This window comes from Schistocerca gregaria, chromosome 5 (genome assembly GCF_023897955.1).
Source record: "Schistocerca gregaria isolate iqSchGreg1 chromosome 5, iqSchGreg1.2, whole genome shotgun sequence".
Lineage (NCBI taxonomy): Eukaryota > Metazoa > Arthropoda > Insecta > Orthoptera > Acrididae > Schistocerca > Schistocerca gregaria.
In genome coordinates, this window is record NC_064924.1 from 631,267,812 (window position 1) to 631,283,014 (window position 15,203).

The following is a 15,203-nucleotide window of genomic DNA, read 5'->3' on the forward strand; positions in this document are numbered from 1 at the left end:
ACGATTTATACAGATCACAGACCCTTGGCAGATGCAATCCGTAACCCCTCACGCGATCTCCCCCCATGATGCTTCCGCCATATGGATTTCATATCCCAATATTCCACTGATGCACAATATATCCGAGGCGCTGACAATGTAGTCGCTGACTACCTGTCTCGCATCAACATCATCACTACCCCACTTGACCTTACCGACCTGGCCCGCCGGCAAACCGAAGACCCCGATATTCGTGCCTTGCAACAAGACACAACCTCTTCCCTCAAACTGGAACAACATGCAATCCCCGGCACCACAGAACTAGTCTGCTGCGATGTTTCCACTGGTAGCCCCCTTCCTCTCGTACCTGCAGCTCTCCGCCACTCTGTTTTTGACGCATTTCACAACCTAGCTCACCCAGGCATCAAAGCGTCCACCACATTGGTCATGGAAAGGTACGTCTGGCCCGGTGTTAAACATGATTGTAGGATGTGGGCTCGTGCCTGCATACAATGTCAGAGAGCTAAAGTGGGCCGCCATGCACTTCCTCCGCCAGGCACTTTCGACACACCTAAAGGACGTCTGCGACATGCCCATATTGATATTGTAGGTCCCCTCCCTCCCTCCCTCCCTCCCTCCAAGGGCTTTCGATATATCCTGTCCGTTATTGATAGGGTCACTAAATGGGTCGAGGCAGTCCCTTTGGAAGATATTTCAGCTGAGTCTGTGGCTCGGGCCTTCATTGCCACTTGGATTTCCCGATTTGGAAGCCCTACCTCACTGACCACCGGCCAAGGTAGGCAATTTGAATCACAGCTGTTCACCTCCCTCTGTTCGTACCGTTGCGTCGCAAAGTTTCACACAACCGCTTATCACCCCCAGGCCAATGGACTTGTGGAGCGCTGGCACCGCACCCTTAAAGCCGCACTTATGTGCCACAGTGGCCAGTGGTCTGAATCTCTCCCCTGGGTTTTGCTAGGCCTCTGCACCGCATACAAAGAGGACTTGCAAGCCTCCCTCGCCGAGATCCTTTATGGGGAGCCTCTGGTTTTACCAGCCGAATTCGTTGAGGATACGCCGCTACCGAGTTCTTCCGAGCTCCCAGCACTCGTCGAGAGCGTCCGAGGGCACATCGCGTTCATCAAACCTCCCTTGCCATCTGCCACTGTAGGCCTCGTGTGTTCGTGCATAAGGAACTGGCCAGATGTGAATTTATCATGTTACGGGACGACACAGTACGGACAACCCTGCAGCCTCCCTACACTGGTCCGTTTAAAGTCCTGTCCCGAGGCCCTTCCACATTATCGATACTTAACAACGGCAAAACAGTAACTGTTTCACTCCACCGGGTGAAACCTGCATGGACCTTGCAGGAGCACTCTGCAAGTGATCCCGATGTACACGACGCCTGCCCTCCTTCCCAGGAATCCCATCATGATTTGGACGGGCCCACCACCCCTCTCCCCCCCCCCCCCCCCCCCCCCTTGCAGCCTACATCACGGGCCGGACGACCCGTGGTTCCACCCTGTTGGCACAGGGATTATGTCCTAGCTCAGTCGAGCTTGCTACACCTACCCCCCAAGTGTTCTGCTTGTGATTTCACCACAGACAAGTGCTTTTGTGACCATCAAGTGTCCCAGCCCCACCGGGCTGGCACAGGACTTGGTGCACTACCGTGCTCCCTGACAAAGGATAAAGGTTGGCTGTTCCAGTTCAGACTGATACTGGGTGACGAGGGAGGTGCTCCTTTGTACCTGGTTCTTGGGGATGGTGGGAGTTTTGGGAGTGTATGACTATATGGAATGGGAAATCTACTTGCGGACTATATTTGAGGATTACTGTCTGTCTGTGAAGGTCTTTTCAAGGCCTTCAGTATACTGGTCAAGGGGGTTCTCGTCACTGCATACATGTTGTCTACAGGTGGCTAGGCTGTGTGGGAGGAATTTTTTTGTGCAGAAGGGGTGGCAGCTGTGGAAATGCAGATAATGTTGTAGGCTAGTGGGTTTAGTGTGGACAGGTGTGGCTGGAGGTGAAGGTCAACGTCCAGAAAGGTTGGTTAGAGGAGGACCAGGTGAAGTGATGAGAGAGAAGTTGTTGGGGTTATGAAGGAATGTGGACAGTATGTCTTGGCACTGAGTCCAGATCATGAAGATATAATCAATGAAAATGGACCAGACTAGGAGTTGGGATCTTTGGGAGGCTGGGATGGTTTCCTCTACATGTCCCATAAACAGGTTGGTGTAGGAGGATGCCACATGGGTACCCGTGGCTGTGTCACAGATTTGTTTGTAAGCCTTCCCTTCAAAGGAAAAGTAGCTGCTGGTTAGGGTATAGTTGGTAAGGTGTATAAGGGATCAGTGGTGGGTTGGAGCCTGAAGGATGTTGGAAGAGTGTGTACTCGATAGTTGAAAGGCCATACACATGAGGGAAGTTGGTATATAGGGAGGTGGCATCAACACTGGCGAGTAGTGATCCGGGTGGCAGAGGTGGAGGGATGGTGGAAAGTTGGTGAAGGAAGTGGTTGGTATCTTTGATGATATAGAAGACTAGGTTTCAGGCAACTGGTTCAAGATGTTGGTCAACAAGAGTTCTGCTGAAATGTTAGCATTCTTAGGGACCTGGGGATACAAATTGACAGATCCACATCCATGACACACTAACCAAGGCAAACATTAATCTGGTGAGCCAAAGACTGAGCAGAAGAAATATGAGCAGCCTACTCTTCTGGAAACTGTCCCTATTGATTAGAAACAAAAGTAATCCAACACTAGTGCCAATGCTAAGGAAAAGGTGACTTGGGTTAGAGGGCAGAAGGAAGAATTGGTATACCAGTTCATTCAGAAACTCAGAGATATTAACTGGGACTGTGTATATAACTGTCAAGTGGTAATAAATAAGACTGAAGCTGCTTTTGAGAACTTCATTAAAATATATTTAGATTTGTGGTATTCTTGTTCTCCTCTTATAAAAATCAATCATAAAAGTCGACCTAAAAAGAAAAGCATTAAGTGGTACACAGATGAACTTACCAATGTGAGGGAAAATATGTTATCATTGTACCACATGTATAAAAATTCTCTTAAATATGGAACGGAGCAGAAAGATGAATTGTACAAAGCGTATCTTGAATGTAAGAGAACCTACAGAACTAAGCTTAGAATGGCAAAAAGAACAGCATACGAAAGATACATTGAAGGGGCTACTAATAAGTGCAAAGCTGCATGGAATGTTGTTGCACAAGAGCATTGCAGGAATGATGAACATAGCGTAGCACTTGACCCAGATGTAGTCCATCGTTTTTTCATGGACTCTGTAACTGATATTAGGAACAAAATTGAAACAACAAACACTAATGCAAGTGATCTACTTAAGCAAACAGAAGCTGGGAACTATACCTTTAAATGGAGGACAATCACACCCACTGAGATCACAAAGGCAGTGGCAAAATTCTCAAACTCCAAGAGTATGGACTACTCTTGGTTGTCCAATAACATAATTAAAAAAACAGTCCATATAATTAGTGAACCATTGGCCTTTCTGTTTAATAGGTGTCTAGAGTTTGGAGTTTATCCTACAACTCTAAAAATATCGAAAGTTATCCCAGTGTATAAAAAAGGGGACAAACAAGATCTCAAAAATTACTGACCAGTTTCAATAGTTCCCATTTTCTCGAAAATATTTGAATCTCTTATTTATAACCAACTAAACTACTACTTTGAGTCACATAACTTACTCTCTAATAGTCAATTTGGCTTCCGCAAGGGAAGAAATACCACCAATGCTGTTCTTTCAATTGTGAATGAAGTAATAACAGCCTTTGAGAATAAAAATAAAGCATCACTTCTTTTATGCGATTTAAGTAAGGCATTTGACTGCATTTCTCATGATATCTTACTTGCAAAACTCAAATTCTATAGTGTACAAGACTCTGCATTGGCAGTAATTGAATCATACCTAAACAATAGGAAGCAGTTTGCCTCTGTCGGAAACAAAGACTCACAATTGCTAGATGTTAAGACAGGAGTTCCACAAGGTTCTGTCCTTGGGCCCTTCCTTTTTATAATTGCAGTCAATGATTTACCCCATTGTATCCCCAATACTGTTATCTGTTATGCTGATGACACAACTTTGCTTGCTCAGTATGAGAACATGTCAGTTCTGGAAGATATGATGCGAGATGGCCTGGAAGCGGCACTAAATTGGTTCTCATCAAATACACTGCTTTGCAATCCTGATAAAAACCAGCAGATTATACTTGGATTGTCAAAAGAGATAGAGGTGAAAGCAGTTAAAATTCTAGGAATTCATGTAGATTCTAAGTTAATGTGGGAAACACACATCAACCATATCTGCACAAAATTGTCTCGAGTTATGTATTTAATGTGTAAACTGAGAAGCCTAGTGACGAAAGAATATTTAAGAGTTATTTATTTTGGACTCTTTCAGTCACATATAGAATATGGACTGCTGATATGGGGACACTCTCTTCACATCACTGAAGTTCTAAAAATTCAGAAGAAAGTGATAAGGGCAATGAGCAATTCTGGTAGATTAGAGCACTGCCGGCCATTGTTCATTCAGCTGAAAATATTAACAGTTATTAATCTTTATATATACACCTCAGCATTGTATGCAAAAAACAATATAGCAGATTTCGAAATGAGAGAAAATATACACCACCATAATACCAGAGGCAAAACAAAATTAGACATACCTAGGCACAGGCTGACAAGAACAGGAAATGCCCATCTAATCAATAGTATAAAAATATTTAATAAACTTCCATTTTCTTCTCGGTCGGCTCACATAAGTAGCTTCAGGAGCAAGCTACTAAAATGGTTACTAATCAATCCTTTTTACAATATAACAGAATTTATGAATATAAAGTCAATTGACATTAATTTTTAAGTATTTCATTATGTGATGTCACTGAATTTATTTATCTTATGTTATGGTGTATGTTAGCATCTATGGGTACTATTTGCAATGTTCATTTAGCTTTAAGATATTATTCAAGGAAAGTGTTATATTATATCCATGTAAATTGCCTATTCCACCTCAGGTGGTCAATGGTGAATAAAGAATATGAATATGAATATGTAATACCATTAGAACAACACCAAAGGAAATTGTACTGCGACATACTTTTTATTCTTTTTGATGAGTGCTTGAAGGCAAACTTGCATGAACTATATGACACATCCTCTCCCCCACATAATATAAATCTTAAGAAAACTGTACTCCAAATATACTACATACACAGACATCAACAATGCATATAATTTCTTTATAATTTTTAATTTTGTCCTATGTGTAATATTCTAATTGTTCTATACCTTGTACATCTCTTTCATCATAAAGAGTAAACCAGATGAAGAAATAATTTGCATGTATTCATATTTGTCATGTTCTATGAATGTATTAGCAGGTATTGTTTATATTTTTGTATTTAACATAGCCACTGTATGTGTTGCCATGTCTATATCTCATCAACACTGTAATTTATGCCACAATATGTGTGCAGAATTTTGATGTCTCTTCTCAGGTACTAGCTGTTTAATGTAAATAGTACTTTATTTTTCTAAATATTAAACATTTATTGTTGCTACAAAGGACCCATCCTTATGAGAAAAAAATGTTCTATATATTTAATCTTGGGTTGGCATCAGCCCCATAGCTTTGACGAAACACAATATAAGATTTATAAAACGGAAAGTCCAGAATGGAACAATGACAATATTACAAAAAGGGCAGGCTGCTACTTGTCTCCTCTATACAGTGAATATAATTGTTCTGGGTCTCAATAAATCATTGAAAATAATTATAACAGTCTAGATCACACGGCACATTTATTAAAAGATCATTGAATGATCATCTTCAGACCTACAGCCATATTGATGGTCAGTGGATGTGCATGGAGCAGGAACTGCTGAACGATGATATTCAACTGTTGCTATCACCAGCCAGTAGTTCCTGCTCCATGCACAGCTGTTGACTGTCAATATGGTTGTGTTGACTGTCAATATGGCTGCAGGGCTGAAGATGTTACATGATGATCAGAACTCATCACCTTTTAATAAATGCGCTCTGCAATCTAACCTGTTATAATTATTTTCAAAGATTATATTTTGATTGATAATATCTCCAATAATTTCAAAAATAGTTCAGTAAATCATATGGCTGATCCAAATGCTTAATAATAATAAGATAGATATTTTCACCAGTTACAAGGGATTATGAACGGATTAAGCAAAAAGGTGGGCAGACTAACCCAGCTAGTCTACTGAAGAATATGTCCAGCAATCAATATTTTGGTACTACACACAGCTTATTGATCCAGCACATATTAGGAGTAGACTGGCTGGCACAGAAACAGAGCATTTTGGTCAAGGAAGAGCAACTAGCTACCAAGGAGTTTCAGTTAGCTTTTCTTGATAGGGATAAGCAGAATTGCCACAGTATCATGAGAGAAAAGGGAAAAAGAATTTGACCGGGGAAAGGACAGAAAGAGAGTAGTGAGAAAGAAGAGGGCCTTCAAGTAGAACTTGTACTGAAAGATGAGTGACAGAGACTTTCCCTGATCGACATGACCTCTATTACCTTTATTACCAATTCTATGTCATTCACCGGCCACAGCTGGACAGACAACATCGAGATACAACATTATCAAAATACATGAATACAACTGTACTATGATGGTAATTTAATAGATTACAATAATATCACAACTATAAAATAGATACAAGTATATAATGAAATTAAATATAACAATTTATCAGCCATCAGGTTAAATATCAGTTACATAAATGGACCTGTTGATGAAAGGAACAGATAGTTGTCGTCATTCTATTGAAATCTGAAAGGCCTGGGAAAGGAAAAAGTTCAAAAGGCAAGTTTTGTACATTATTACCTGAGAGAATGGGTATAGAAGGTAGAGATAAACAGGACACTTGCAAGCTAGTCTCATGTAGTTAGATCTTGAGTGAGGCATAATAAAAGACTCCTACCAACCTGGCCAGGTGCACACACTGGCAGTAGAATCCAGATGGTGGTAGGAACTGCTGAGCAATTATCTGACCTCAGCAAGCTTTAAACATCATTACTGGCACAACAGATCACATCTGTTGCTCCCATTAATGACTGTGATGAACTCTCACAAAATAAAAGCTAAGAAGGAAATTGAACATTAGAGGCAAATGTTCTTAATCCTCCAGTGTTATTATGGTTTTTTGAATGAATGGAATTGATGAGTGAGTGTAAATTTGTTTGTGTTTTATTTTGGATTCCCTGCACAATCTTGATCACTCAGGCATCAAGGCCATGTCTGTTGCCAAAGCTATGATAATCGAGAATTTGTCGCACCCTCCATCTGAATAAAAGGTTGGGATCACAGACTCCATCCCAACTACAGTGCCGCCTGTGGGCATTGGTTGATGTGGAATTCTTGCCTGACATTGTGGACTTGCTAACTTAACTTCTGTATGGTCTGCAACTGCTTTCATGTGCTTCAGATTCGTTGGAGACTAAGTTCCACCTCAAATATCAAGTCTACAGCATTCTCTGGCACAGACATCTTCGGACAAACCCCAGTGGTCGCACAGAGGACAGGGTTGGTACTACCGATGGTACTCTGAAACCCCCTTCCAACTTGCCCTGGCAGAAGCTCTGTAAGAGCACACACAGTACTTCAGGAAGACATGCACACACCTGTTAGCAAGTGTTACGAGCACTACTTGTACTGAAACCACAACCATTTCTGATCACCACTGAAGGCTGATTTGAACACAAGGGTGACTCATTTGGAACCCCTCACCCATAACTACCAGTCAAGGCTGCCAAATAAAATCCTCAAAAGCTGATTGTAACAAAATGACTCCATAAATTGTTCAAGTAAACTGATCATGAAATATTTTTCACCATTTGCAAATATGTCTAAGGTTACAGCCACTGAAAGCAGGGAAAATAGGATAAGATCCAAAACAGTAATGAAAATAAACACAGTCTGTTAGAAAGTGCACATCTGTAAAATCAAACTCTGTTGCTGGGTGACATGTAATACCATTTTGCTCCACCCTGTGCAGTGTAACATGATCAGATCCTCCTCAGCACAATTTCTGTGAGGTGGTAGAGGTGTTATTTCTCAAGCCTGTCTCCTTCAATGGCTGCCTCCTAGGCTCATATGATGCACAACAATGATGTGCTGTAAGTTTCAACTGGTCCAAAGCTTGTTCATTCGGGTTCATGCCAGAAATTACTACAGACAACTCCACTTGGTCGATTCCTTTCTCCTGGAGGAGATGTTCGCAAGATGGTCACAGTGCTCCTACATTACCATCTTGAAAGATGAACCCATCACCTGTGGAGCATTTCAGCAGTTTGGAGAATCCTGCCTCCAAAACACTACAGAAGCAGTTCATCATAACTGTGTTTCTCATACAGTGTGTACCCTAATTCTTTCCACGTAACTGAGGGATCCTCCTAACAACAGCATCTATGATACACAAAAGTGTGACTGAGTAATGGAAAATAGGATTTCAACTCAGTAATAATAACAAAACTACAAAGGAAGAAGGGGAAAAAGGACAAAAAGAGAGGAGGTGAAGGAAAAAGGTTGCGTATGGATTACGACTCAATGAGATGGGAGGATCCCTGAATCATTCAGGACATTTTAGTTAAAAGCAAGTAGTTGAATTAAATAATTTATTAAACCACAAAAAACATTCATCTTACTTGTTTTGGAATACCACTACATCACATTAGAATTATTTCACATAGGTATTACATAACTAAAGAGTTTATTTACATTTATTACATTACAGTGCAAAAATCTACAATTCTCTGAATTTTCACTGTAAAAACAGATCACCTCATTATATATGCACTCCATATATTCAAACAAGGCAAAATAATGAATGTATTGGCATTAAAACAATAACAACTGCTAGTGAAGACAAAATTTGTATACTGCAAATTTAAACTGGTGAAAGACGGAAGAAAACACATGAAATACACAGAATCAGCAACAACAATCACCACATATAGTACATGAATTCTGAAGTCTCAACCTGCAGACACACTAGAAATTATAATCTGGCACTAAACTGCGTAACGCTGATTATCATTGTCATATACATGGTATTTAATGTAACTCCTCCTGTGTGTGAAATCTTTCCTATCTTCCTGCCATCCACGTTCTGGAGCATCTTCGTAACAGAAGGCATCATCGTTCTTTCCAAAAAGTTCAGCTGCTCTGCTGATATCATCCCTATAAAGCAAAAAATAATTAAGAAATTTATAGTTACATACATAAAACTAAACATGAGATATCTCAAACAAATAATGTATGGAAGTTATTTACAATTTATACAAAATAGATACTTGTGTAAATTTTTTAATGTCATTCAAAGAAGTTACCAGACACATGTATAACATGTTACAAGTGATGTGGAAGTTGTTGGACACCCTTAGCAATGGCAGTTGTATTGATAATTTGGAGTGGACTGGTCTATTGTCTGATGAATCACTGTAACACTTCTTAAGCAAATGTCATGAAGTGCTTGCTTAATCGTACCAAGTGTATCGGTATGAAATGAGCTTTTTTTTTGTGAAAATGAAACACTAATGTTTTGAAAAGTAAAAACAGTTTATTCAAAGTACTGACTATTGCTTTCTATACATTTTGACCACCTTTCTGGCAATTTGTGGACACCATGCCAATAGAAATGTTCGTCTTTTGAAGCAAACCAATCAGACACCCTATTTTCGACTTCTTTGTAGGAATCGAAGTGTTCCTCAGCCAGTGTGTGTCCCATTGATGAAAACAAATGGTAGTCGGAAGGGACCAAGTCTGGTGAATATAGCGGGTGGGGTAGTAGCTCCCAGCCAAGTATTTTGATTGTATCCTGAACCAGTTTTGCTTTGTGTGCAGGTGCATTGTTGTGTAAAAAAATTACTCTGCCAGGTCTTCTGGCCCATTCTGGTTTTTTTTTTTTTTTTTTTTTTTTTTTCCGATCAATTCATAGTTCAAATTGATCATTTGTTGTCTGTAGTGATTAGTATTCACAGTTTCACCGGGTTTTAGAAGCATAATACACCACACCTTTCTGATCCCACCAAACACAGAGCATTGTTTTCTTGCCAAATCGATCTGGCTTTGCAATCAATGTTGATGGTTGTCCTGGATTAACCCACGATTTTTCCTGTTTAGAATTCTTGGAATAAATCCATTTTTCATCGCCAATAACAATTCAATGCAAAATTGATTTTCTTTCATGTCTTTGAAGCAAAATTTGACAACTGGTTTTTCGGTTTACCATTCAATTCATATGGCACCCATTTTGCACACTTTTGGATCTTTCCCATAGCTTTCAAACGGTCAGAAATTGTTTGTTGTGCAGCATTTAGCAGTGCTTTTTTGCTTCTGACTCAAAGTATCATCTTCATCCAATATTGGTTGCAATTCGGGCGTCTTCAAACTTTTTTGGTGGTCTTCCACTTTCTTAATTTCTTACATCAAAATCATTATTTCTGAACCATTGGAACAATCTTTTGCATGTTGCTTCTGATAGGGCTTGATCACCATATGTCTTGACAAGCATTCAATGTGACTCTGCAGCACTTTTATTTAAAAAAAAAAAAAAAAAAAAAAAAAAACTTTCTGCAAATCATAACTTTCTGGTACAAAATTCGACATTGTTAACACGATGAAAACATATGATGTTGTTTGTTCCATGACTTGATGTATACTAAATATCTTTGAAAAATGTCATACCAACCAAACAAACAAAAATTGAAGCTCGTTCACAACAAATGTTCTCTATCAACACATTTGTTTCTTAACACTCATTTCTTACCGGTACACTTGCTAGGAATCAGGTGAAGTCACAAGCACTTAAGTCCAGGGAGTGTAGTGGTAGCACAGCACTCCACAGCCAGCCCCATCACTCAAGCCATTCAGTCACACCTTGCACCATAAACACCCAAGCACTGTCCAGCAAAATGATAGGCTGCTCCTGCAGAAAGTGTCATCACTTCTTTCTCTAACTTGTTCACTTTTGCAGCACAGCCTGTTACCAGCTTGCAGGCAGAAGCAATAACACTTCCTGCAGGAGCCACCCATCATTTTGTAGGACAATGCTTGGGTGCACACCACACAGGTTACGGCTGATTTGTCTGATCGAAGGGATTTGGGGGGGAGGGGGTGCTGTAGCATTAGCATCCACCACACTCTCCGCACTTAAACTCTTGTGACTTCAACCTGATTCCTCAGATGAAGGAAGTACTTCATGGCATTCCCTTCAGAACGTCCTCTCAAACTATCAACACAACTAGCACTGCTAAGGCTAATCTACACCTTCCACATCAGTGGCAATGGGTTATACACAATGCTGCTCACTAGTTTGAAGGGAAGTAAAACTCTGAAAAATGTATCTATTTTCTATAAGTTGCAAGTAAATCGTTGTCACTATTAAGGTTCCAAAGAATACACTCTGTTAAGAACTGGGAGGACAGCCCTTCACTACATCTTAGTGAGGATTATAGGAACTGATCACGGCAAACCCTATGACCAACACAGATGATCACATGAGTTAGTAAGTCAATGTCTTCAACCCTCATGACTGGATTGCTCTATGACACACACAGACAGAAAGCCTGTTCAATGACATTACAGACCTTAAAGGACAATACTTCCTTCAGACTGTATGAAACAATAAATTTTCATCATAAAGCTACCAAATTTATTAATTTCCATACTGGTTTCACAAGAATTATAACTCCATTTTCTACAACAACATGACTCATTTTATTTTATTTATAGTTGAACAAGTGTTGTACTAATCCCATATCCGAGGACTATTCCATCAGAAATCATAAAAACTTATATGTAACCTTTAAGAAATGCCATGTGTTGAATCCAGTACATAAAAAAGTTAAAGTACTGACAGTCAGGTCCAATCCTTATTTTTTTTTACAGTGGAGCTCATATGGACAATAGATGTGTTCAATTAATCTGTTACACATCACTAAGACAGGAAGTTCTTAACAGCATGTCATACATCAATTAGGCCATCAATATTTTACCGTTTATTTTCTAGTTTGTTTGCACTTGGATCAACAAGTGCCAATGTTACTCAAGCAGAGTTCCTCAAAAGTATACAGATTTTAACTTTTTACACTTTGCAACTGATAACTGCCTTTGAAATACAGTGCCAAAAAACCTTTTTGTATTCCTTGTATATACAGCTTATCAATAATTCGACCACATATTGGAGCTGAACGCAAAGATCAGATTTTTGGTAGTGTTTAAGGAATACTTTTGCTTTTTACTGACATGCTTGTGATGTGGAGGAGACAGCAGTGGGGGGGGGGGGGGGGGGGAGGGGAAGCCCTACAGTGTTGGAGATGTGTCTAACAACAGTCAATGAGGATAACTCCTTGATATTGAATGGACCACCCACCCACCCACCCACCCACCCACCCACCCACCCACCCACACCCACACCCACACCCACACCCACACTCCAAAATGCAGTATCACAAAATTCCCTTCACCTATACAGCTCAAATAAAGTCAGTGATATCAAAATTGTACACAAATTGAAAATTGCACACGGATTGAAAACCCTAAACTCCCAGATTCACTTGACCAATTAAAATACAAACAAAAAGCTATACAATAAAACAAACCATAAATAACACATTAAAACGCAAATAAAACAAAAAATTACTTACAAACGAATACAACTAGGTTGCACCCTCCCCCCTCCCACACACCCACATAAGTGAAACCAAATCCTCCAAACAACCCCAACATCACCCTACCTCCCTTTAAACCACCCCAACCCAACATCCGCAAAGAAACAGAACAAACAAGAACTAAACCCATAAAAAAAATGCTGTTCTCAAAACAAAAGAAGTTGATGGCGCCTAAAATTCAGAACAGGGCCAGCGGCTTTCACAGCGGTACTTATCTACTGATCATAGGTTGGCAATGTGTCAGTTTCGTGCAGCCAGTGGGATGATTCTTTGACTTAACCAATTATAGAGGTGCAATGTATTTCTAGTGCCAAAATTGAAAGTGTTCTTTACTGTTTCTTGGTGTATTAGTGAATTTCGAGATAAATATTATCTGACTACGACGGCGATTGCTAGCTATAAAGTGGACTGATTTAAGCGTTTTAGGCCTGTAGAGCAACATTGTCCGCTGGTGCGTGTATCATGGATTAACTGCAAACTGTCACATAACATAAAACACCTACTACACAAGTAATAAAACAGATGGGTGGAATCTCACACTTCCCTTGAACCAGGTGAAGTGACCAGCCTAATTTTATTCATAAACATACAGAGCTTATTTGTTGGAGTCTATGATCCTCAACAATAATGGGACAATGATGAATGAGCTTTGGTTATTAAGTTAAGAAGTATTTATAGATTACCTGTATTTATCAGCAACAACTTTCTTGCCAGTAATTGGGTCTGTAATATCTCCAAGAGGATATATAATATCTTTCACTTCATGAGTGATAAGGGTTGTCATTTTCTGTGGTAGTTGTTGTATCAAAACTATATCTCCCGTCTTGCACTTTTTCCCAGGGTCATGTGCATATATGTATTCATCTTTCCTGAAATACTACAAAAGTAATCAGTCAGTTCTGAAGAAACACACACAGTGATAACAATTAATTACTCTGCAATAAGTAACAACAGCACACTCATTTTGCTCATTTGTCTTTGCTATCTAAAATTAAATTGTTACAATCAGAATGAAAGTGAAATGGAAGCACTCCTAGAGTAATTCCAAGATTAAATACTTAGTACAATCTAATAGACCAAGTGCAGCATGTGGATGGCCCTTTCTAAAATTTAGCTGGCTGTTCCAATGTGCGCGCGCAAACGAGCAGCATGAATGACTGCATATCCGTTCGAGTCAACGAAAATACTTGATGTCCGATAGGCTAAACGAGAAAACGGTCGAGAAAAAAAAACCATCAAGTAGACTCTAAAATAAAATACCTGTCGGAAGTTTTCTTTATCTATGGCTGTTGCATCACCTTTTGGTGCAATACAAAATACTGAGAGCGCTCTACAAATTGAGAAACTGGAAGCACGATATTTACCGGCAACTTTAACACAGACTACAGTGAAGAACTGGTAAAAACATGGCAGTATTAAATATAAATGCGCGCCAACCAATAATAACAGAGAAAATGTACTGAATGTTGGGCAAACGATTAAACTGGATAGCTTCTTAGAAAGAGTAAATATTTTCCTGAACTATTTGATTCCAGGCGCGACAACATTGGAATTCAATCAAATAAAAAACTTCACTTTCGTACTGTGATCCATTAGCAAGATTTGCAATTGTTTACATCTTGTATGATTTCCGTTTCGTATGTCTTACCATTAATAAATTTTTATCGAGTTCCATTCTTTTTACTTTAAATTTTGACGCATTTCGCTTTACACAGGGAACACACTGTCCCAGCAATAAATATGATCTATTCACAACGCCTGTTGCCATTATCTACTAGAATAACAAAACTGTAACCACTCGGGACTCGCACAACACAACCCGTTCGGACCAAAACAAAATACCCCTCTTTCCACTACTCTTGAGCCTGCAGTAGTAAACAAACTACAAAACATAAATCGACATCAAGTTATCGATTTACCACCAATATGACTGCCACTGCCACCTTTGAGCCCAACAAATGAAGGATCCATGTCACATTGACATTGATTAATAAGAGTGGATAGCCCATAAGAACGAAATACGAAGCTACCGGAAACTTTAAGGTTCGTCCGCAGGCAATGATCTGTCTGCGCAATGTCCGCACACATCGTATCTGCTTCGATACATTGTTGCTTGTGAACAGTAGTTTTGCGCAGATATGTGCAAACCTGGAAATTGCAGTTGGAGGTTTGAGCAAAACTGCTCAAATCTGTGGCTTCAAATCATGTCTGCGCAGAAAAGTTGGATACTAGATCGCCGCTAATATGACGCTGAAACGTGCTTGAGTAAGCTGTTTCTTCTGTCTGTTATTTCTAATCTGTGTGTGCATAATAAATTTTGAAGTGGCAAGTACACTTCAGTGTTCTAGAGATTTGACTGCCGATTTATCGAAATGTAGAGCAGTATTACATGTTTGTGGAAAATTAAAAGCCGGGAATACAGCGATACTGATAAGAAGGCAACTGCTTTTAATTCTGTTAACAGAGAA

The 15,203-nt window shown here is 39.7% G+C and overlaps 1 protein-coding gene across 1 annotated transcript; it reads right to left on the bottom strand.

Moving 5' to 3' along the window:
* Positions 1–8,665: 8,665 nt before the first annotated feature.
* LOC126272204 (28S ribosomal protein S17, mitochondrial) lies at positions 8,666–14,635 on the bottom strand. The gene is made up of 3 exons (XM_049974884.1): positions 14,384–14,635; positions 13,419–13,612; positions 8,666–9,244 (listed from the first exon to the last, which is right to left on the bottom strand). The coding sequence occupies exons 1-3, from the start codon at positions 14,501–14,503 to the stop codon at positions 9,076–9,078; spliced, it is 483 nt and encodes a 160-aa protein (XP_049830841.1). The 5' UTR covers positions 14,504–14,635; the 3' UTR covers positions 8,666–9,075.
* Between the last annotated feature and the right edge of the window lie 568 nt (positions 14,636–15,203).